This window comes from Siniperca chuatsi, linkage group LG23 (assembly GCF_020085105.1).
Source record: "Siniperca chuatsi isolate FFG_IHB_CAS linkage group LG23, ASM2008510v1, whole genome shotgun sequence".
NCBI classification, from domain to species: Eukaryota; Metazoa; Chordata; class Actinopteri; order Centrarchiformes; family Sinipercidae; genus Siniperca; species Siniperca chuatsi.
Genome location: NC_058064.1, coordinates 9,422,451 through 9,448,452, shown reverse-complemented (window position 1 = coordinate 9,448,452; position 26,002 = coordinate 9,422,451). Strand labels below are relative to the sequence as shown.

The following is a 26,002-nucleotide window of genomic DNA, read 5'->3' as shown; positions in this document are numbered from 1 at the left end:
ACAGATGTAAAGACTAACCTCTGGTCAACAAAAAACAGACCACAACAGGCAAAATACTCTGCTCAAAAATTATCATTCTAATTGTGTCACATGGCTCTGGGGATGTCGGCCAGTCGGTCCACCACTTTGGTCCAGACTGAAATATCTCAGCAACTATTGAATGGATTAAGACGGAATTTTGTACAAACATTCATGGTTCCCAGACAATATATCCTTTGGTGATCCCCCGACTTTTCATTTAGCGCCATCATGGTCAACATTTTGTTTTGTCTGATACTTTGGTTTGGTTGGTTTGCAAAACTATTCCCATTCCCATCATCCTCACTTGTAGACGGTGTAGTCCCTCATTCGTCATCCTCACTTGTAGTTCATGGTTAGCGCTAATTAGCAAATGTTAGCATGCTAACATGCTAAACTAAGATGTGTTAGCATTTAGCTTAAAGAACAGCTGTGCCTAAGTACAGCCTCACAGATCTACTTGTGTGGCTGTAGACTCTTAGACTCCATTACTACTGTATACCCTCTCTCTGTTTAGGGATTTTAAACCTCATTCACTTTGGTGCATAATATGGACTTGAGACTTACTTGTGACTGTAGAACAATAACTTTGTCCCACCTCCAAGGATTGGAAAAAAAACCCAGTCACTGGAATTCAGACAGCAATTAATGTCTCCTCCAAAAGGTAGTATAGTATAGTGTACTGTAGTAGCATAGAAACATATTTTTTAGCAGATAGGGATGATATTCAAACAGATTTTTAAATGACACTCTGTGACATTGAATGATGTTGTGAATGTGTGTCATTTTCCATCCTTGAAGTCCTGCCCATGAGTACTGGGCTGTGTATACAGTATATCTGTATACTGTGTCAGCCATAAATCTGTGATGCAATTTCCCCTGCTGCTGTCTCTCTCTCTTTCTTTCTCTCCCACCATTTTACCCACATCCCTGGGCATCAGCTTTTGAAGAGATTCAATTTGAAATCCTGTCTTGCATATTTCACGAGCCCAACCTGTTTTTTATACCCTGTGCTCTGTTGTTGCTGGAAAGATGTTTGATTGACATTGCACGGGAATGCCTGTGGTTATACTGGTCTGTGTGTATATACTTGCACAGTGTATGTGCAAGCAGTTTGTTCCTAAATCCTTATGGGCAACGATCCTCGTTCAATCTTAAAATTCAACACGAAAAAATAAAAGCCTACCCCTTTACAGCAGGAGGAAGAAACTTGAGTCTGCCGTGTCTTGTTTTGTAGTCTCACCTCGACCTGCTCACACTGTGATACCGATCAGTGGCCCTCTATAAAAGAACCGAGTGCTTGCAAGGGATTTTAACGAGATCCAAAGGCTGATTCTCTGCTTTTCAGACATAAACTGGTCGACATTGATCTCAGTCCTCTTCAGTCAACTACCAGTCCTCAGAATCTATGGATTACATATAAAAATACAGAATTAGAAAATGCCTCTCTTTTATGCCAAGTTTCTTCCCTTCTCTTTGCCTCCTTCTTGCTAAATAGTGCTATTTATGAGCTATGTCGTCCCACCCAAGTGACTGCAGTATTGATTGGCATCTCCATAACCAATCCATCACTTCAGGATTGATCACATGAGGGGAGCAGAAAGCACAAAGAGGATACCACCTACCATGCATCACTGCATGTCTGCTCAAGGTGAATTTCATAGGTTAGAGTTAGCTTTATACACAAGTGCAGAGGCTTTGACTCCTTGTCTTTATGGAAAGAAAGAAAGCACAGGTACTGTTAGCCATGTGAGTCACCCACTCATGATTTAAACATGACAATATCATGGCTGTATTTGTTAACCATTATACACTAAAGCTTCAGTCAACGTGGCCAAGAATGTGCTGTCGGCTCTCCGGAGATTACACAATATGCAGAAAGCATGTGAAATGGTTCCTCGGTCCTTTTCTGGACTTTATTGTCTGCTTTGAAACAAGAGGGTGGCTCTTATGTGAGCGAGGGTGCTGCAGATGTGTGGGGGTAGCTGATGTATGTTTCTGTTTGACCTGGATCATAGAAAACAGAGGCTCAAAGACAAGATATATGGCTTTTCATCTGTTGATTAAGGGAGGCCCAGATGGATGTATTTGGTTCCAGAGAGATACAGTGCTTTTATTTATATTTTAGGCTTTTATTCTCACTAAAGGGTCTGTATTCCTGTACCATACTGTCAAAGAACCAAGTGTGAAAATCTCAACAACTGTTGGATGGATTGCCGTGGAATTTGGTACATACATTCTCAGGATGAAGTGTAATAACTTTGGTGATTCCCTGATTTTTCATCTAGCACCCTTCATCAGGTCAAAATATTGAATACATCCAGTACTTACAGGTTTTTGGTCTACGACATTCACATCAGCCTCAACTGTAATTTGTGCTTAGTGCTAATTAGCAAATGCATGCTAACAACATGCGAAACTGAGATGGTGAACATCACCATGTTAGAATTGTCACTATGAGCATGCTAGCATGCTGACATTAGCATTAAGCTCAAAGCAATGCTGTGCATAAGTACAGCCTCACAGGGCTGCTAGCATGGCTGTAGACTCTTAGTCTTATTCTAAATTAGCTTAATTTTACGCATTTTTCACTAAATTATTATGATGTTAGTTAAAACATCGAGAGTTTAAATTCAAAAACATAAAGATGAACATTTAGCTATTTCTAAAGCTAATGAAAATGACTCAGTTTTGAGTTATCATGTCGCTATGCAACCTTGTCTGTTTTCCCATACCATGTGGTGACAAATCGCTTCCTGGATTATGCACTGAGGGTGCACAAAGCAACAAACTCCCGTCTGTGGTTAGGTTTAGGCAACAAAAGCACTTTGGTTAGGGTTAGAGGAAGATCGCATTGCATTTCATGTCAGACCATGATCTTCCCATAACCTTAACCAACTGATTCCAGTGTCTAAATATAACAAAGTGTAATAATGCTGTAGTCACTACAAGTGTATATTGTATTACAAGATCAGATATTTTGCCGGAAAACAAATGAAATATATTGTCAATGAACATTTTACAGATATGTTAATTAACAACATTTCTTCAAATGTTAATAGAAAACGTAATATTTCCGTCAAAACATTTAGTTAAATATAAACTATTTTATGTAATTTTTAGGATACAGGGTGGCACTATGACGTGTGTCACAGTTTTGTGTGCTTTGCTATAACTTAAAGAGGTACATCAGAGACAAATATATATAATTGCACTTACATAAAGAGGGAGGATTTGTGAGCAACACAATTTTAAAATGGTCAAAATCAATGCTGCAGAGTTTAAGATATCCTGACTTTTAGTACCTAGTATGGGTCAAGCTTCAAAAATGGTGGATCCTACAATTCCCATTATGCAGCTTGATGTCTTTCCTTAGACCCTCCCTGCCTACATGCCCACGTCTCGAGCCTTTAACATCATCGATCTTTTCTATATCAATATTATTTGGTGTGATCAGGCTTTCACTCATGCCTTTCCAGAGTCAGAGCTTTGTCTCTTTACCTCTGTCACTCTCACGCTCTACCTCATTTCCTCATTCCTAATGCAACACACATCCTATATCCACACCGTCCACATCTCAAAGTAGACAGTTCACTCTCCCCACCGCAGCGCCCACACACACACACACACACACACACACACACACACACACACACACACACACACACACACACACACACAGGGTCTCCCACTGTAACCCTGACCACTCACACAAGCATATTATATTTTAAAAGTGACACAAAATAAGTGAAAGTCAATGGAGTGTCCCATCCTGAACCACTGTAAATACATGGTTCACAGGGAGTTTAACAAGGGGCTAGATTATAGATTAATGAAGAGAAGGAGGAAATTATGTTATGTACTCTTTATGATTGCTAACAGTGAAGAAAAACGACTCAACTTGACCTTGTGATTAGAGAGAACCAGAGTCTTTTTGATGCTAATTTCAAGCTGACATTGTACATTTTAATAGCTTGAATTTTTTTCCCATCAGGGGTGAGAGCTTCTTAAATGAACTGGAATGAAAATGATTTGCAGTCTGCAGAGAAATGGCGATGGTGCAAAACTGAACTTGTGTCACTGTCAGGACGGCCAATTTTGTTTGTATCTGTATTTTTCTTGTGGCTTGGAAATTCATCAGTGTTAAATTGAAGTGAATTAGCTGAATACAGAATGTTTTTTTTCCTCAGAGATTTGTTCCTTGTTAAGGGAAATAATGCAGCATTATAACATGCTGAAAGTAATGTTATCACACTTTGAACGTTAAAAAGTCGCAGTCCGAATTGTCTGGTTTGTCCTCCTTCAAGAGACTGTGATGAATTTCAAATACACTCTGGTGATGTATTCAGCAAATTTACCCCATACATTACCCTATCCATGCATCATGAGAAAGAAATATGCTTATTTATGCAGAAGCTTCAGCTCTCCAGTCTGCCCTTGTGTTCTGCCTGATGAGCAGATTAATTCTCTATGAGCAGTATGAGAAACAGATATAGGGGAAGTGGGGAGGGAAGAGGAATTTAGTATAAGACTGATTCCTGCTTAATTTTAAAGAGGAATGATTTTGAGAGGCAGAAAATAGAGCAGAACAAAAAGTGAATTAAGTTTGTTGGCTAAATATTTCGATATAAACATTTCTTCTAGATGGGAAAAACATAAAATCCATGTTTAAGATTGAAAGAAAACTACTTTCTTGAGCAAAAAAATTATAGCAGCGAGCTTCAGGGATCTCATTTGCTATGACTTATGCTGATGTGATTTTCCTCACATAATGCCCTCTTCAGCAACTCTTTGGCTGCTGTGCACCAGAGGATAGACCCTTTGAACCCCACTAGTCACACAGCCCGATATCTCATCTCTGCTGCTGCACACCTCCACGGTGATGATGCAGCAAAAGCTCTGAGATCAAGGTTAATGAAAGTTGAAGCAGCCCACGGCAACTGAGCTCACACTGAAGACATAATCAGTGGACCTCCTGCATAAAGACGGTGGTCTTCCTGTCGGATGTCATCACCCTTACACACAGTGCAACAGATGCTCAGTGACTGTAGCCAGCACTGGGACTCAATTTTATCAGTATTTTATTCTCCCTTAAAATATGAAGCTAGACCCAGCAGCTGTTTAGCTTATCTTAGCATAAAGACTGAAAACAGGGGGAAACAGCTAGCCTGGCTAAATCCACCTACCAGCAGCTGTAACGCTCACTAATTAACAAGTCAAATCCTGTTTGTTTAATCCATATAAAAACCGAAGTGTAAAAACAACGATTTGCCGTTTCATGGAAGATTATGTGCCAGACTATTTCTGAGCTGGGACCAGTAACTTCCTGGAGTCTTCACTGGTTGCTTTGCTGCTGGTTACTTATTTCCCAAAATGTCAAACTATTCCTTTAAGCCGAAACCCACCCACATCTCAGGCTGACCTGTTAGAAACGGCAACATTTCAAAATAAATGTACTGTATATAGAACATGTGAGACATTGTACATTTTCAATGAACTTTTTAGACACAATTTATACCTCCACAGGTTCACACCTCACTGCGTGTGTGCTCTTTTTTTGGTAATTTCTTGGTTCCAACAAACAGCCAAAATGTAAGTAAACAGTAAACCCATGTCGTAGTCTTCAAAATATCCCTCTAAAACCTGAGATGCTACTTCCATCTTTTCTACAGTCTGTGATACTTCATGCCAGAAGAGCTCAATGATGTCTTTGTCAGATGTCTTTGCTGCTGCCCTTCTGGTCCCTTTCACTCTGCAACAGAAGTAATGGATAAGAATGGAGAGAATACAGCATCTCCTTGATGTTCTTTTGCTGGGGCTCAAAAAGGGAGCACCGCTGCATGTGAGCCACTCGGGAGGCTCTTAAGAGACAAACTAAGATGGCCACAAGGTTGAAAGAGCTCAGATAATTTAGAGAGAGATGCTGGTGATAGGATTTCTTGGTATCATGTTTATCGTCTCATTATTTTTTTTTACCTTTTTTATTGGCAGCATCCCAGTGTTTTTAATGCTGGAGATTGGCAGCAGTTGGAGAAAGTGACTGTGTAAGGGGTTGGTGTAATTTACTTCATATTCCATTTTATGTCACTTTATACTTCTCTTTTACTACATTTGAGAGGGAAATATTGAACTTCTTACTCCACTACTTTATCATTATCTACTTTACATTTTCATTAAAAAACACATGATTAGCTTATAAAATGTTGTTAAAGATTAATCCAGTGGTTTCCAACTTTTTGAGCTTGTGACTCCTATATAAAAAGCAGTGTCTACTTGGAGCCCCTTTTCACATTTTAGATGTCTATGAGTTGTTCCAGATAGCGATTTTCCCTCTACATGTATTAGGTGATATCATTTAAATAACTGTTTGAGGCCCCAAAGAGGTAAAACTATCCAATATTTCACAAAAAAGCAAAGATTAAAGAAGTCAGAAAAAAACGAATGCATTTGTGCTGTAGATCTTTGTTTTTTCTTCTCTCTTACCACATTAATCATCTCACAACTGTCTCAGATTTAGCTTGTGACTGTTTGGAGGGGGCCCGACCCTTAGGCTGGGAACCACTGGGAAAATGTCAGCATCAGTCGTTTTAGCAAGTGCCCGAAAACGACATATGTTCATGTTCAAGTGACTAAGCTACTTTAAGGACATTTCTGATAATACTTCTGAAATATTACTGAATGCAGGACTTTAACTTGAGTATTTTTACATTGTTGTATTAGTACTTTTACTTAAGTAAAGAATCTAAATATTTCTTCCTCCACTAAGCACAAAGGGCCTGTGCTTATACACACACAGAGAGAAAGCAGATTAAAAACTGCATGTGAGAATACACTATTTTCACACATACTCAGCAGAAATGTAGTATATTTCACATCCCTGCAATTCTGCAAAATGACACATGTGATATATAATTTTTTCCTCCTGTCATATTTTATATTTACAGATTAAATATCCTTCAAAATTTCACAGTTGTAAATCAAAATTGTGCTGTGTTAATTCAGATTCCTTACAATAGTGTAAGTTGTTGTCCATGTGAAACGCTAAATAAAAAACACACACCACCAGCAGACAGACCTGAACTCACAGCAGACTACAGTACCAGCCTGTTAGCAATCATGGCAGAGAGAGCAGGAGACGTCAGAAGAACACCGTAATTATATTCTAGAGGGAACGCACGGAGGCCACTGTCCTCATCCGTCTTCAGTACTGACATATGGAAAGATGAGAGGAGAGAGAGGCAGCATCCAGGGCTTGTTTCCACCTTGTCAGTCACGTTGACACCTGGAACCGCTCAATCTCCTTACCTGCTGGAGGACAGAGTGGCAGGAACGCTGTGCGTGTGTGTGTGTGAGAGAGAGATGGTTGGACAGAGAGGATGACAGGAAGCTTGACAAAATGGATGAAAGCAATGAGGATGAGAAAAGTTGATATGCAGAGAGAGAGTGTGAGTGACAGACTTAGAGGTTGGAGTTGGTGAAGTTTACAATAACTCTTGAGTGGATGCACACATATGCTTTACATAAATATACACACATGCATATTATCAGTGACTGCATTCAGACACATGGTAATTTATTTGCTGTGTCCGCTCACAAATAATCCCTTTTGAACACCTTATCTACAGTGTGTGTAACTTTTTGTGGTTCTCTTATCAGAATTTAGGCTTAAATCCAGCCGCACGTAGCCTATTGGTCGTCAGATTGTCACAACAAGTGCTCCTGCAAAATGCAAATAGGAGAGACTACATTTAGATTCACAACAATGTGCTACAGAACGACTAAAAGAAGTCTTCTGTTTTTCCAGGCAGGTCTATTTTTCGCACAAGAAAAAGCTCACCTGCAGCTGAGTGTCGAAGCAGCAGACTTTGTTTCTCTATTCATTATTCATTACTCATACAAGCTCTATTTTAGAAGTCAGACCCAGCTATATCCCCGCTAAAGATACCTTCTCCTCAAGCTGACGTGCTGCCATCTGTGATGAAAATGAGAAGTGAGCCTCCTGTGCAGGAAGAGGAAGCAGGCGGGATTTTGCTGCGTTTGAATCTTTTTTGCAGATTTAAGGCTGTGTACACACAAAACACACTCTGGACTAGAACAAGAAATAAGCAGATATATAGACTGATACACACTTTTATTAATACACGCATTTATATAAGACTTTTAGCCACAAATTCACCCAGAGCCACAAACCACAAATACACACATACATTAGGCTGGTATGTAGAGGTTACAGCTCCTCCCCTGTTAACTCTTCATGTATCTCTGCAACTTCTGCGAATATACAGATTTCCGCTGTTTAGACTAAAAGTTTGTCTCTGAAGCTTCCTCCCCCCTTTCGGGAGAATCATGCTGATTTTCATCTGCAGCACTTTTATATGGCAGCCTGAATGTGCTGATTTTATGCTCACTGACTTGAGACTTATCACCGTATCCAATAAAAGGGGAAAAAAATGTCTAATCTTAATCTGGGTAATAACATGCCGAGCTGTTATCACAACCACTGGATTTGGCATTAAATCTGAAATCTGAAAATTGTTACTATATATTTTATTATAGATGTTGATTTATTTTTGCATATTTTAGCCATGCTAGCAGCAGAGCTCTAGTGATGGCAATGTTGGTCAGTCGGTGCAACACTTTTGTCCAGTCTGAAGTGTCCTAACAACCACCGAATGGATTGCCATGAAGTTTTGTACAGGCATTCATGGTGCTCAGAGGATGAATTCTAATAAATTTGGTGATCCTCTTACATTCACCATCGGCAGGTCAAAAATTTTAATTTATCTAGTGAAATATCTCCACATCTACTTGATGGATTGGCACAACATATTGTACAGACATTCATGGTTTCCAGATGGTGAATCCTACTGACCTTGGTGAATCCCTCTCTTTTCTTCTAGTGCCACCATGAGTTTAACTTTTGTGGTTTTGAGTGAAATATCTCAAAAACTATTGCCATGAAATTTCGTTTATGTCCCCGCCAGGATGAATTGTAATGATGTTGGTGATCCCTTAACTTTTCATCTCATGCCATCATCAAGTCAAAATTTCAATACTTGAAAAACAAATGACATCAGCTTCAGCTCTACTTTCTGTTTAGTGCTAATTATCAAATGTTAGCATGCTAACATGCTAAACAATTCTCTTGTATTGTGGATACACTGTGTGACCCTTATCAAAATCATATATCACTTCAAATCTTAGAGCCTATACTGCAGAGCCAGACATTTCTATTCAGTGCATGTACAGTATGACTTCATCCACATAGAAACAATATTACAGAAAGTCAGAGACCAAGAGGAATGATTAAACTCAAGGCATTCTAATGTGAGAAAAGACACAAGATTGTGACAGAGATAGAGACAAAGAAAGAAGACCCATCTTTTTTTGCACTGAAACTGCAACTCAGAAAAAATGGGCTTATAAAAGAAAGGAGTAAGAAAGAAGAGGGTCTAGCTGGTCTTCAGAAACAAAACACAGCAACACAGATTCCCACCCTCCCCTCTGTGTTTCACGTTGCACCTCCTGTTGTAATTATACCATAAAAAGCAGCCTCCCACACTAACACTCATATATACAACCATTCACACATACAGTATACAAGCACATATATAGTCTAGGAGGCGTAGAGACATTTGTATTAGCTGCATGACTGTCCCCCATGTCTGTGTGTGTGTTGGGTGTGTGTTACTATTGGCTGTCAATTTTCTTGTTTTTTCACCTTTTCTCTTCTGAAGATTCTGCTGAAATAAATAATTGCATCTGATCTTTTTTTCACTCTTGTACACTGTGGTTTTGTCAGCTGTTCTGTGCTGTACATTTTTACTCCGTTTCATTGTCTGTCAGTGTCTAGACAGACAAGAAAAGCAGACAGAACAGAGCAGGTAGACAGATGAACTGGCCCTGCACACAGTTGTTAGCAGAGTGAGATCATACAAAAAAAAGGGTCACCTTCTTACCACTAACCCAGGCAGCCTGGAGAAGAGGTCAGAGCTCACCACGGATGCAGCAGCAACCTCACTCTGCGTTTTCTCCTCCTTTCTGCAGCGATGACCTTTCTCCAGACTCGTCTTTGGGGGAGGAAGGGAAGGGAGGAGAGGGGGAGCTGCAGAGTGAGGTCGAGTCACAACCACAACCACGGCCCCAGCAACAGCAGCAAGAGACTCAGCCACAGACTCAACCACCACAGCCACAACCCCAGTCTGAGCCCCAACCACAGACTCAACCTCAACCCCAGCCCGAAACCAAACCTCAGCCAGAACCCCAACTGAAACCCCAGACTGCACCGGACCCCGAGCCTAAGCCTGAGCCTGAGCCTGAGCCTCAGCCCCAAGTCGAGGCTCAGAGTGAGGAAGCAGCACAGGATGCCCCTAAAGCCCCTTCACCTTGCAGAGAGGAGCAGACAGTGGGGGAGCGAGAGAAGGAAAAGTCGGAAGAAGTTGTGGAGGCAAAGAGAATGCAAGAGGGTGAGGAGGCACAGGCTGAGCAGCGTGAGGGCGATGCAGCGCAGGAAGAAGAGGAGGAGGAGGAGGAAGGGGCAGGAGCAAAAGGAGGTGGGGCGGGAAGGAGAGCCAGCCTGCACCACACGGCCTCGCCCTTGAGGGTGCAGCGCAACGGGGCCGGCTCGCACTCCGCCACCTCCGACTATGAGCTCTCGCTTGACCTCAAAAATAAGCAGGTAGGGTTGTGTTGTGGATGGGGGAGGGGGTGAGGGTTGGTGTGTTGTTTGGGTGAGGGGAGTGGGAGGGCGGCAGGTACAGTAACTTGGCTTGTGTGTATTGTACGTCTTGTGGTCTGACATGTTTGTGATGTTTAGTTTTCTGTCTGAGGAGGAGGACTTTTGGTTTGGGCTGGTGTTTGATGAGATTTTTATTTTTGTTTGTTTGTCGTAGTGATCCCTACTGGCAATTCTAGACTTTCCAAACTGTATCAACTAATGATGAGCTTCCTTTTCTTCATTATCATGAACCATCATTGTCATTGCCATGTCATCATTTCATCAACATACTCACATGGTTTCGTCTTTCACCAAATTGTGAAAATTACCAAAGTATGTTTTCTGAGATATAATTTATCCCCAGGTATTTTACTACTGTGTTGTAACTTACTGAAAGTAGAGCGACTCATGTACATTAAGTTTTAGGTTGAGGTCTTTTATACACTGTATTATTTTGGCAATGATGCATAAATACACATACACACATCAGGGTAAAATAAAGACAATGTGCAAACAAGATGCATTTGTATCTGCATGAATGAAAAGCCTTCTAATTTGTTTTTTCTCTGCTGCTTTATGAGATACTCTGGATGATGAAAAGCCCCCATTTCCATGGAGAAAAAGCATGTGACTGTTATCTGTTCTCATCTTATTACAGCCAGTTAAACCGATTTTGTCCGAAACGGATATATCTATGAACTGTGACTGTATTTAAACATGCATTTCCATGTTCTCATGTCTGTGTTCTTATCATGCTGTTCATCAGGGGCTTGGAAATCATTACATAATCATCTCCATTTCAAGAGCCATCAAACATTCTCCATCCGTTTTCATTATCATCCATCTAACCAACATTCTTCAGTCCATGGATCTTCGATCAGGTAAGGCAGCAGAGTTTGAGTCTAACTTGCTCCCGGTGTGCTCCTGATCAGTTTGCTACAACTGCAATGTAAAGGGGCACTCCACTGATTTTACACACATGTTCAGTTTACTCGTCACACAGCATGTGAAAAGGCAGCAAAGGTTTAATGGAAGTTCAGAGGAGATTTTGCATTATGGGAAATGTAGAATGCATTGTTTTTGGAGCTTGACGCCTACTATGTACTAAAAGTCAGGATATCTCAGCCTCTGCTGCTTCAATTTTAATTCTTTTTTTAAATTTTATTACCCAGCTTTATGGAAGTGCAATGCTAAGTTGTTGGAGTAACTCTTTAAATCATTTTTGAAGCAGAAATGCCAAACATTTGCTGATTACGGCTTCGCAATTGTATGGATTTGCAGCTTTTCTGTTTTATATCATTGTAAAATTATCTTTGGATTATGGACTGTTGGTTGGACAAAACAAGACATTTGAAGACTCAACTTAAGCTCTGTAAAGTTACGATAGGCATTTTACACTATTTTCTGACCTTTTATTGACCAAACAGTTATCGTCAGATTAATCAACAGTGGAAATATTCTTTAGTTGCAACCCTAAATATAACAATTGCACATCTTGCATGTTTTTTGGCAGATTTTACAATGTTTATGGATTAATTGGTTTCTTTATGAGGCACAAAAGTTGCTGACCTCCCTCCCTTGACTTCCATTGCTGTCATTGTACGTGTGGTGTGGCACACTTGACCACACTTAATCAACAACCCAGAACAATCAGTAAACATAGTCTCCCTGGTGTTAAGTGTTTCTCAGCCTCGGGGCACCATCCATAGACTCTGAAGACAAATCTATTCAGAGGTGACACTGTCAGTGTCATTTAGATTGTGTCTGTCTGTGTCAATATCTGTTTAAATTCAGTGAACGAGAAGAAAACATACAAAACTGCAAGGTGAGATACCGAAGCATTATGGTGGATGTTTACTAAAATCCATCTTCCAAGCAACTGGCCACTGAAACTAATGTACTTGAGTGAAATGGTTGTTTTATTTCACTCTCTGTCAGCTTCCTTTTCACTCTCTTTTGACTTAATTTCCTTATTTATTGCTTCCCTATTCAAGACTAAAGGTTCTTTTAACCTCAGCTCCAAACCTGTTTCTGCCTCTCACCTCATTCTCTTTTAATCTCACATCTGAAAGTCCCCTTCTTCCACTATCTCCCAGTCAACAATGCTGAAGATACGCAATCAGCAAGATTTATCTTCTGTCTGTACAGCTGTGGGTGCAGGGGCTTGATGCATCTACAGATCAATGTCAGGGTAATTGGATCTGCGGCGCGATACCTTGATTGCTGGGGAAGAACCACATGATGAAGTATTTGAGCGTTATTCACTTCAACTTGAGCGTTCAACCTCCAGTTTTTTTGTCCACAACTTTTTTTGTATTATTTCAAACTGGTTTAAATTAAGAAGGTCACTGAATATTACATTATGCCTTATAGTAGAAAGCTGGTAAATAAAAGTTATTTTCATACCATGGGCAATTTTGTGCATTATATTAATATGCATTTCTGTAAAGTTTTTTCTTCTTCATCCTTATTGAGAAACAAACAAGTACAAATTCCTTGTACCATACAATAACCACGAATAAAGTACATATTTCAAAGGTTCACAAAAGAAAAAACAACAACTCTAAGCCAGGGAAAGTTACAATTCATATCAAGATTTTTTTTTAAGTATTAATTTTTACAGCCTGAGAATTCATAGGGGAAAAAAATGGTGACAGTGTACTCTTTGAACTCCTTTGTGAAAACCAAGAGGTTATGCTTTTTACATGTAAATATGCATTTATGAATATGAAATTTGGAAATATACAGTTGAGAATGAAAATGTATATTATCATCTAGGCTGCCAAATACTAATACTAATACAAATTTCCAATAATATTAAATGTTCACCAGTATGGCTGTTAATAAAAACACAAAAGTTATTCCAAAAAAGTCTCACAAAAGGGCAGTACCAAAATGAATGAACAGAAAAGTGCATTTAAAGTTCACATTGAGTATATGCAACTTCGTCATATCCAGAGAAACATGTGAACATCTTTACCATGTGACCGTCCGACATAGATAAGTTCAGAAGCAGCACAACTCCAGCATGAAACAGTGTGAAAATCTATAAAAAGTGCAGAAAAAGTAATGTCCACTTTGCCAGTCTCTGGTACTGCCATCCTTTGTTGTCATTTGTTGTGAATTGACGCGTCCGTGGGAACTAAAAATGTTTAAACTTGAGCGAAACACTCACACATATCCTGTAAATAAATAAATGTGCTTCATAAACATAAAGAGATGAGGAAAAAGAAGTGAGATTGGAGGTAAATACGTTTTCTGGGGAGGTCTGAGTTCAGTCAGAGGCTGAGCTGAACAAAACAGTCTGTTGCTAGTTAGCTAGCTAACGTACAAATTGTACTTTAATTGTACTACCAAATTGGCTGTTTGGGGCGGCCCAGTGGTAAAATTTTCACAAATGATGTGAGGCAAAAATTTGCTTCGCTTTCTGTCTGTACACACCTTTAGTCAGTTTGTATTCCACCAATACACCGACTTGTCACTAGCTCGGCTTTAGCTTGTAGCAAGAGCAGGCCATCATGAAGATAAAAATAAAAGTTGGAGGTAACTCATTAATCTCAACAAAGCTCAAACACTGCAAAAATTAGCAGCCCATAAAAACCCACAGCCACCAGTGTAACGCAGACTCATTTGTTATCTGCATTTTCATTTGCTAGTCTATTTACACTCTCTCAGCCAAAGCCTTAGGAACAAAACACTGTATTTTCCTGTTGATATAACACTGACAAAGTTACTAAAAAGCTGTCCATCAAATGGAGAGGTCTTAGAAAAGTAAGTAATACAGGTTCAGTCTGCTGAATGCAAAGCCTTTTGTTTTACAGGATGATGAAGTGATAGGTGATGAGTCCTGACTTTTAACGACCGCTCCTGCTCTGTAATTGCTGCTAATCTCTGCTTGAGTAATTGTGGTGCCCATGAATCAAAAGGCATTTATCTCCCATAAGTAAAACATTCAACACTGAAAAGTTAAATTTGATTGCTTGTTTGCACTCATAATTACACTTAAATGCACATGTGACATTCAAGAAATATCAAACAAGGGCTAGATTAGTGTTCAAAACTTCTTTCCTGTTACACATCAAGATGTTCAATATGTTTAGAAGCTTGTCTTAAAACTGCTGATGCAAAAAGGCACGGATTAGCAAATGTGATGACGTTCGATAGGTTGCTGCTGAGAACAGTGAAAATGTATCATAATTTTTGCCACTCTGATGAGACTGTAATGTTTTGTTTGACTGAGAGAAGTCAATATAATGTTATTTTTTCATTAGTTCCTGTTTTAGTCTTTCAGTAACCACTGACCTTTTTCAGTAACTGACTTTGGTCAAGGATGAATCAGCTTAACGGATCACCATCCTCTGATGACATCAAGTCTTTTATTGTCATCCTCATTTTGTAATACAGTCAGCATTAGTTGTGTCCCAGTTTTGCTGTTATATAATCATCTCATTAATCATGCAGATGTTTCTGTCCTGTAAGACAGTGTGCATGAGCATGAAAGCTAATAATGGTGGCTTTGCATTTTGCCCCTTATTTCTGCCACATGAGAGATCTGATAATCTGCTGTTTTACTTAAGCACATCTTACTTATGTCTTTTCTTACACATTTCAGGGTGAGAGCCATGAATTTTGGTACTAATTGATTTATTGATTGATCAATTGATTTGATTTCAAAACTGTCCCATACTTACTCATGATTGAAGTAATACTTAAACCGTATAATGGGTTAATGGGGTTCTCAAATTTACAACCTCTATAGATTTAGTTATACAAGTTATGTGCAAATGTCGAGTAAAATTATGCGTCTGTCGTTGAGGTTTAACATTGCTCAGCAGAAGGTTATAAGGCAGACATTTAATGGCAGGTTATTCTTAGGAAATTCGCTTATTATCTTAATGCTCAAAAGAAGAGGGTGGACATAATCATGGCACATGACTAAATAGCAAAATCTTCCTCTCAAAATCACAAAAAAACATGCTGTGCATTGTACTTTCAGTTGACCTTTAGTTATGAGACACATTTCCATTTGAAGCACAAACATTTCCAGACTAAAACACATTCCTTTTACAAAGCCTCTGAGTATTAATATTTCATATATATAGACAGAGAAAGTCCCATATTTCAATCCAAGATATCACCATCATTATCTCATGCTGAAAATCAGCTTTTGCTCCTGCAACATGAAAAAATTTGAAATGACTGCATTTGAGCTCATTTTTCTATTTCAATGTGATCATTACCTGAAATTTCTATTCTCATAACCCCCCCCCCCCCTTTTTTTTTTTTTTTGGATATAATAGCCTATTGGACATCACAAGTTTTAGAAATGATGTCCTTGGCTTTAAATATTTACATGTCCCATTTATTCACCTTTATCCATCCTTTATAAAAGAATTCCACCTTTTCCTCTCAGTAGTATCTTGCCAGTTCTACGTATATGTAGAACTGCATACTGCAGTACCACTTTGCACTGTTTGTTTTCCACCTTTTTCCCTCCTCATTCAAAGGGGAACATGAGGTCACCATGGTGCTGATCTGCCCGTCAAAATCAATTTAGAGACACTGGTGGAACAGAGCAGTGCCATCACCGTTCTCTCGAACCACTGCGTCTCTGGAATAATCTCTCTCCATCAGCGCTTAGTGAAGTGATCAGAGGTAGAACTGACAGTCGGCTAATGGGGGGGATTTTCAGCAGTACGACTCTTGGCGCAGTCATCCATCTCACCACCTCTTTCTATATCTTACCTTCTCCTCAACCACTTGTTTTTTTTGTTTCTTCAGTGCTCTGTTTGTCTATCCTTTTTCTGTTTCTTTGTCCTTCCCTTTTTCACATGTATTACAGATTCTAGGTTCTCTGTACAGTGGAAACTAGGGATAGGGACTAGGGATGTGCTAGTATCAAATTTTCACGCTAAGAGTATTGTGGCCATAAATATCACGGTAAACTATATTAACATGATAATCATTCCCGAAATACTACTACTAGTGCTAAAATGAAGTGAAGCCTGCGAGCCAGTTCAGGCAGCCCAACTCGAGTCTCGAGCTTCTACACTCACATGACTCCTCTCTCTGCAACACATATCCAACACACCCTTTTAATTATGGTGTATTTAAGCTGTAAATGCTCTGCTCATTCTTTTGCTGCATGCCTGCTGCCATAACATCAAATACACAACAAACACCATAAACAAAAGCAGGTTTGTTGTTTAAAGTTTAAAGACAGTTGACTGGACATTGCTTTAAATGCACTATCTGTGTCTCATGGTTTCATACACGTTTTGATTTCTTTATGGTGTTAACAGTTTCTGCCTCTGTTTGACCAATAGAAAGGCGCTCCCTTGTGGCTAATCAAAATATAACTGCTAATAAAGACAGGAGCACTGTGCTGTTAATGGTGCCCTCTGAAAACATTGCTAATCATGGTAATAGAAATTGTTAGAGGTATTGTTACCATCAGAAGGTTTGGCCACTGTAGTAAAACCGGTATTTCATCTCTAGTCCCAGCACAATCGTTGCTAAACTGGCATCAAATCCTTTTCTTACTTTTTTCTTCCTCTCCATTCTTCCTTCCTTCATCGTCCTGGTGGCTGTAATTCCATCTGAATGGCAAACTTTATTATATACACACTGATAAAGAAAGCAACGTGACCAAAATGCTTTATTCATCATCTCCGACCCAGCTTACGCAGAAGGCAAAACAAACAAGCTCGACTGCCACATTTAATCAAACGCAGCCACACTGACGGCCTTTTCTCGCAATCAAGGGCACCTCTATAGTGGTACTCTTTGCAGAATTTGTTTTGATGAGGGACACCTTTCTGAGTAATGAGATCAATCATATTACCTCTGCGTCTGACTTTTAAAAAAAAAAAGGTATACACAAGGTCTATTTTGTCATGGCGATAAGGCTAACCTTGTCATTTCAAGAGTGCACACAGCGCAGTCACAGAACAATCCACATTAAAAAGTGATGAATATTCAGGCTGAGTTCGACCAGTCTGCAAGAGTTGACAGCTACAGTACTGAGAAGTCGCCATCAGCAGATACTGTAGAGCTCTAAACCAGCGTCCTATTCAGAAACCACTTTAATATTCTCAGTACGTCTCACTTTGCTCGCAGAGGCTCTGCAGTGAAATGTAAATGGAGTAGATAAGATGGATTTTCAGTGTCATTCCACTTTTATAAAGAGCTTTGTATGTGATGCCATTCCTCTAGTGACAGCGGCAGAGGCAGCATCTTGTTGAACTAACCACTTATCACAAATTGCAAACCCTCGAGGCATTACAGCCTATCAGGAGACCGTAAAAGGTGGTTGGGAAACTTTGTCCAGGACTAAAGCAAAAGGAGATTAGCGGCTGAAAGACACATTTTGATTCTTCATGGCCACCGTAACCATTTGTACAAATTTACAGGAGGGATATTTTACTTGGACCAAATTAATCCTCATGTACACATTACCCTGATACAAGAGCTCCTAAAGAAAACACTGAGGGAGGGAACAGCAAGGATTTCCATTTCCTAGAATCAAATGCAATGCTATTTTTAAGGGACGGTCATCTAGATTGTTTTGGTGTGAGTTGCCAACTTTTGGAGATATCAGCTGTAGAGATGTCTGCCTTTTTTTTAATATAATGGGACTATATGTGACTTGGCTTGTGGTCCCTTTAATGTGCACCTTCAATGCAGTATATTTAGAATGTGTACATTTTTTCATATTTGTAAAATAGAATGTGACACTGCTATTCTTTCCATGCTGAGTCCTCCCCCACACCCGTGCCCTTGATAAAGTTAGAACAGAAACATAATTATATTCATTGATTTAGTCTGAATGAAAAGGATTTCAGAGTGACTCGAGAAGATAAGAGCTCTTTCTGGGCACTTCCAAAGATACCCACACCCTGATTGTTCTGGGAAACTCAAAGAGGTCTCATCTAGTGTTTGAGCTGCTGCCAGATGAGGATGGCTATATTACATCTCTATCTGTTTCCCACAGCATTTGAGCAATTTTTCACAGGCAAGATTAATGGCTTGCTCAGTTTCAGACAATTTAAAGTTGCCTGGAAGACCTCTCTATGGAATTCGCAGAGATTATGAGTTCTATTTGCTGAGGAAATGAACAGTTTGTCCAAATGCCATGAGTCAGCCTTTACTGTGTTCTCTCTTTCAAACTGTGGCTTTTACCAAACTGTATATAGTTTCAGTACACACATCACAAGGCCAGCTTGCAAAATAATATTACTGAACCATCTGTGGGTATTATTATTAGAATTTTGAGTACTTTAATATTTGAATTTTACCTATTCCTTCTAAAAAAATTGGCCTTTATAACCCTTTTCATCTCCTGGGATTTTCATTTATTTTCCTTTTCCCACCACAATTATCCCATTTCTCTTTTAATGTCCTGCTCATTCATTTTCCACCCACACTCCACCTGTTTTCACACTGCTATTCAACTCATGTACCATATTCATCTTCCATGCACCACAGCGACAGGCAAGAGAATATTAAAAATGTTGAAATACTGGTAGTGACATGGAATGCATGCTCCCTTATATATACAAATATAAGCATCTTTGATACAGGGGATTATGTGAGTCACAAGTGAAGAGCCCTCTTTGACTTTGGCAATGTTTTTTCTTACTTGTATATTTCTGTTTGTTCTGCAATTTCTAATCAGTACGCAGCCATAACTGTCATATATGATTGAGTCCAGACATTTATGTTTTTACCAGTAATTGCAGATTGTCCTAATGGGTAATAGGCTGTTATCTCTTTCTTGTGAATTCAAAAATACAACAGAAATTCCAGCAATTCATTGTTTTCCTTTTGTATCCTTCTTCTATTTTTTAGATCGAAATGTTAGAGCACAAATACGGTGGCCACCTCATCTCCCGCCGTGCTGCCTGCAAGATCCAGACTGCCTTCCGCCAGTACCAGCTCAGCAAGAACTTTGAGAAGATCCGCAATTCGCTGCTTGAGAGTCGTCTTCCTCGACGCATCTCCCTGCGCAAGGTCCGTGTGCAAAACGCGGAAGGTTTCTCTGCTGAACGGGCCCTGGCAGAAGGCTGCAATTTGGCAGGCATCCCATTGGTGCGCTCACCCTCGCTGCCTGCCACAGTTGGTGGCACCCTGACTGACCTTGAAGACTCCTTCACTGAACAGGTCCAGTCACTGGCAAAGTCCATAGACGATGCACTCAGCAACTGGAGCCTGAAGACCATGTGTTCACTACAAGAAGGCGGCACTTATCAGTTCAGTGCCGACTCCTTTAGTGCAGCAGCAGCAGCAGCAGCAGGAGTAGGAGGTGGAGGAGAAGGTGATGGTGTGGGAGAGTCAACAATTGCTCAAGGCCCGGTAGACCCAAGTGACCTGTCGAGAAGTGCTAGCAAGCTGATGATGGCGTTCCGGGATGTGACGGTGCAGATCGACAGCCAGAACTTCCGTGTTTCATCCTCAGTCTTGGAATCATCAACTTCTGTCACCCTCGGCAGCTGCGTCCAACAAGAAGGAGCCGCCACCACTGTCACAACTACTTCCACAACAACAAACTCCACTCCAACCTTCATTCCTCCTGGTCCCTCACAAGAACCCCCTCCTCCTCCTGCAGAGCTTCCAGCTGAACCCATAGATCCCCCACCGCCCCCACAAGAACCACCACCACCCCTAGAATCAGATACAGAAGGAGACGAGCAGGATGTTGAATTCCCTGCTCCTCCTCCAAGTGAAGAAGAGCTGGGGGAAGAAGATCAACCTCCCCTAACCCCTCTGGATAAGATGGCTGCCCCTCAAAGCCCAGAGGAGATTGTGGTGGTGGCACCACCACCCACAGAACCCCCTTATGCTCCTCCACCACACGGGGCTGTACTGCTGGGGAGCTCGCCCGTGATAGAGCCACTGGAGGTCAAGAGGTGTAGCTCCGAGACAGCAGACAACAGCTCAGAGCAGATGAGCAGCAGCAGCACGTCGACAGAGGCACGCTCCACATCTGAAGCCTCGTCCAAGGAAGCACTGCAGGCCATGATCCTCAGCCTGCCACGCTACCACTGTGAGAACCCCGCTAGCTGTAAATCACCCACGCTGTCCACTGACGTCATGCGAAAACGCCTCTACCGCATTGGCCTCAACCTCTTCAATGTGTGAGTAGCCACTGCATTTTCAGTCTTTTGTGTTCAGATGATACAAATTAAATTTTAAATCAGTCTGATGTTTGTGATATCACTTCTGATTCACTGCTGACTGGTTAGCCATGATTAACTGCAGTGAAACACAAAATGAATGATTCCAAAGAGCTTTGACATGACATGAAAGAAGTTTTTTTTTCTCTGGTAATTTATTTTTCTTCAGCAAGTTTTAGAACAGTGGAATAAGCTACTCCTTCCTTCCTTCTTTCCAAAAATGTAAAGGTGGTACAGTACCCCGGAGTAGGATTTCAAAATATATTTATTTACACACCCGGATGTGTGTGTGTACACACATCCTTGTACTTCTATCTTTGTGAGGACCGTCATTGACATAATGCATTCCCTGGCCCCTTACCCTAACCTTAACCATCACAACTAAATGCATAACCCTAACCTTTACCCTCACCCTAACCATAACCTAATTCTAACCTAACCCTTAAAACCAAGTCTTAACCTTCAAACAGCCCTTTGAAGTTGTGAGGACCGGCCAAAATGTCCTCACTTTCTAAAAATATCCTCACTCAAAACTGTTTCAGTCCTCACTAGGTTTCAAATACAAGTACACACACACACACACACACACACACACACACACACACACACACACACACACACACACTGATGAACGTTATTATTGGGAAGGTTAAAAGAATAAGGACAGTGGTTTTATTGGAAAGGATAGAATACTCTAAGCACAGTGAGATTTATGAAACAGTCTGTACCTCCACCCCTCATAAGTGTACCAGAAGTTTGATGGGGCCCTCTGGATTCAAAGAGCAAAGAAAAGCACTTTTCCTCACAGATCCACATTGTGCTGAAAGAACAAACAGAATGAAGCCCAAGTCCCAAGCTAGATCTGAGGTGCCTTCTTTCTTCTCAGAAAGACAAATCAGAACAGGTACAAAAAAAGAGAGGATGAATTATTGAGACAGAGAAATGTGTGAAGATGTGTAAGAGGAAAGGAATGAAATTAAGGAAATGTGAGTACCTGGTTGAGATTAGATAAGACAATTATTCATAACCTAACATGCCTAGTAACAGACATACCCAAACATGGTGGAAATGACAGTTGCCTAAGCCCCATGCCCCTTAGTTACTGTTGCTACACCTGTCAAGCGTTTCATTCTCGCACAGCACATATGGAATGATATTTACAATGATAACAGTGGCAGACTTTTTATTTTTTAAACAATGGGTCCTTGATTTCAGACAGAGGTAGACAAAATGAGGATATGTATCTTAAATATGTACTTGATGGCTGCATATTGTGCTAAAAGACTGAGGCTAAAGATACATGTCCCACGCAAAAAGTCAGCATCCTCACCAGTTGATAAATTAGAGACATGTAAATAAACAGCATTGTTCTTGTATGGCAGTGTAGAGCCAAGTCTGTTATTTTGTTCAGACACAACACTGTTAGGCTATTTAGCTTACATACTTTGTTTGTATTTTCATGGAGGATGTTTTCACGCAACAAGAGAAAATACTTTTAGGATGAAGGAAACGTAACATTAACATTATCTCAGGTAACCTTGGGTGTGGTTGCGGGAGCGTAAAATTTCCCAAATTCAATAAAGAGCAGGACAGAACTGCTAATGTGCTCCTTTACCTTGGAAGTAATGCTTGGTTACTACTGTAGGGAGTAAGCTAGTTAGTCGGACATGCAAACGATTGAGTTTATGTTACAGTAGGCAAACACACGGTTTAATCCATTCTGTACACTTTGTTCTTAAGTTTTGGGTTTTGAAAGTGCTAAGAATAAAAAGACACCACCCTCCAAACTCTTAAAATGGCAAGTATTGCTCTTTCTACTTACTAACTAACTGCTTAAAAATGTAGAAAAACCCTAACCTTGACAGACCTGCTGTGCCTAGCTAAGGTTGCTAAATTATGATTGGATAATCCCTGTTCAGGGGAGGGGTTAAGCAAACAGTCAATTAGGGTGCGAGAGGAATCCCCCCATCTACTGCCCCAATTTCTTTTTCATAAGAACTTGAAACAATTTATCTGACATTTGTGTCAGGAATGACGTGCCAGTGTGTCTTTAATGCCAAGAACCCAGGTTCATGGTGTACAACTCTTGTATTCCTTCCATTACCCAACTCCCTGTGCATTTTCCTCTGTGGCTTCACAAATTGTCAGCAGAAGAAAAACATGTCTGTCTTGAAAAGCTTGTTTATGTTTGCTGGTTGCAGCTTTTCAGTCATTGTGAATTCAGTTCCCCTCGCTGCCTGGTGAAGAGTGAAAAAGTCAAAACCAGATAAGACCTTCCCAAGACGCTCTCCAGACAGGTGCAAGGTGGTTACATGGCAGTGAGAGATAGGAAGAGAAAGCGTTGCCATAGTGACAACAGTGTGTGGGGCCAGCACTGACTGAATCTGTTGGGTTGATTTGAAACATGTGTCAAACTCATTCAGTTTTGTTGTAGAAAATTGAAAGCTTGGTGAACTATGACCTCCACCTAGATATCATGATTTAAAAGATCAATTACATATTCAGAGAAGCACTAAAAAAACTATTCTTACATATTACATAATGCATATGATAAATTTGTTAACATTTATTTCAAGCTATAAAGGCAGAGTAAAATCTAATGTGGGAGCTGACTTTAGGTTGGTTTATGCCTCAAAACAGCCTCGATTTTATTTGTTCAACACTTTGAATTCTCCTTTTAGAAATGTTTGTAACCACATGACTCCTGAAAATGTGTTAAGCAGCCAACAGCTCATTTGGAAGCAATCTTCAAATAGGGAGCTTTACCATATGCTCTATTAGCTTTTCACCCAGAGCATACCCTAAAGGACCTAAACCCACATATTCAAATAAATTTACTAGACTCACTCACATACTGTATATTACAAGTTGAGCTCAACCACTGATGGAGTAGCTGGGTACAATTAGTTGGAATACATGTGGGGTGAATTCAAAAAATAATGGCAGCGATCCACAAAGCCTAAAATTCTCATTAGTCATTCTGCTGCGAGTGTAATTAAAAGTTCCTTCAGCACTGTGTAAACCGGCACCTTGGGAACTGGAATAAAGAATTTGTGAACATTTCAATCCAAGCAGGGGTTTTTTTTGTCCCTGCCCCTGTCTCAACCGTTTCTGTAGAAGCTCTTCTTGCTTTCCAAAGTATCTTGCAGTGATGCAAAATACACTGTGTTCCCTTGGGTGCAAAACCACTACAAGGTTTTGTTAAGATATTACCCCAATTAAGCCATCTCATACAAATTTAGACGATTGGAGCTCATAAACACACATTATCTTTTTTGCTCACTGCCAAGCTCTGCAACGCAATAAAGTGCACAATAAAGCCGATTAACTTAGATTCAATGCTGGAGCATGACACTGAAAACAAGGGGAGCAGGAACGAGCTGTGCAGTTGCTGGATGCAGAGGGAATGATAACCCGGGAAATGCACAAAATACACAAAATAAGATTTTAAAAAAGTTAAAGGCCTAAAAGACAGTTGTGAAGTTGTCAAATAAATTTTAGTATAGTATATTTTTCCATTTTTAAAAGGCAAGGATGGAGGTGGATTGTATAGAAATTGCAATAAAAAGGTACATTTTTTAATTAGATAATATCAGATATCAACACATCTATTTATCTCTGAAGAGCATAAAGAAAAAGAGATAAGTTTTAAAAAGTATCAGCCCTACCAAATGGTGTGGGCATGTTCACTGAAAGGTGTCATCCTTACATAGTCAGACAAAGGTCACATTACTGAAATGTTGCTGTTAATGTGCACAAAAATGTATCTTGAATAAGTATTTTGCTCATAGTGTTAAGCCTTTTATACTTGATTTCAACCAATCAAATGGTGTGCAACAATTATCTGATTATACTATAGAAATTCACAAGGTGTAAGGTGTCTTTGAGCTTTGTCTTCCGATATCAAGTCAAAGGGCAAATTCTGTATTTACGTTAAAGTGTAAATTGGCCCTAGGGTAACATTAGGTGTTAACATTCTGTATTGACTGCTGTCAATAGCCAGCAAATGTCAGTGTCAGAAACACTGTAAAAAGATTACTCTATGTTCCTCCACCACAAAAGAATCATGTTACATGTTAGTCATGTAACCTATGGTATCAAATATGTATGTAATCATTTATTATATATTAAGAGACTGTTACAATTTTTTTATTTAAATTGAAGTGACAAAGCCCTCTAGTGGCTGTGATAATTATGACAGCAGCAAAAGAGAAAGTCAAGTGATTGTTCCATAACCTTAACCAGTTGTTTATTATCGTAACCACAACGACGAAGGTCCCCTAACCTTAACAAGGTAGTCATTTTAACCAAAACCATGTTTCCCTAAACCTAACCAAGTAATTTTTGTGCCTAAACTTAACCAAATCTTTACCAGAGCATTGTCACGTCATAAAACAGATGTCATTTTCAACAGTGGCTTATAACAGTTTTGAAAAGGCACAGACAAATGATGTTATCCTGCCGATAGTGGCGTCAGATCAGAAAACGCTTCTGTGTGTGGTTCTAGAGGGCATGGACAAACGACGTATTTTGTTGTGTAATTTGAAGTAAGACTTATGGAATATTAAGGTTTGTGAACAGCTAAACTTAACAAAATACAGTAAAACTCATAAACATAGAAATTTCACTGGGTCAGACTATATTTACTATTCTTTGTACAATTAGTTTTTCAAACGTGTCCACTTTGATAGTGTCAGTCTGAACGACTTCTGGAGAGGCAGAGAAAGACAGGCTGTAACATTTATCTGTTTGTTCAGATTTTATTTGAAACACTGCAGTTTTATTTAATTACATATCTTTAGAGGGGAAGTGAGGACTGTACACACTTGTAATGACTGTTTAATGAAAGCTTCCAGTTTGATTACGAGGTTCTGTGACTCTTTAGAGATATTTTCATAAAATGAGGTTTCATAGCCTTTTCTGTCTATTGGCAGTCCCCTCTTCTCATTCCCCCGATCAAACACCTTGAAAGATAAGCTGACTTTTAATAAATTGGCTACAAGGGAAGAGAGAGGGAGGAAAGTAGAGCAAGAAAAAAGGGGGGAGAGAGAGAGAGAGGGGGCAATTGAGCTTGAGGCTTATTAGTTCCACC

General features: G+C 39.9%; 1 protein-coding gene across 4 annotated transcripts in view; it reads left to right on the top strand.

Annotated features, from left to right (window-relative positions):
* iqsec3a (IQ motif and Sec7 domain ArfGEF 3a) overlaps positions 1 to 26,002 on the top strand; it is a 115,802-nt gene that overhangs the window by 45,499 nt on the left and 44,301 nt on the right. For 3 of the 4 annotated variants that reach the window (XM_044185845.1, XM_044185846.1, XM_044185847.1), the window contains exons 3-4: positions 10,066 to 10,696; positions 19,586 to 20,871. In XM_044185845.1, coding sequence (XP_044041780.1) covers positions 10,066 to 10,696; positions 19,586 to 20,871 — 1,917 coding nt within the window. The remainder of the gene's footprint in view (positions 1 to 10,065; positions 10,697 to 19,585; positions 20,872 to 26,002) is intronic. The other variant, XM_044185848.1, reaches the window with a different exon arrangement.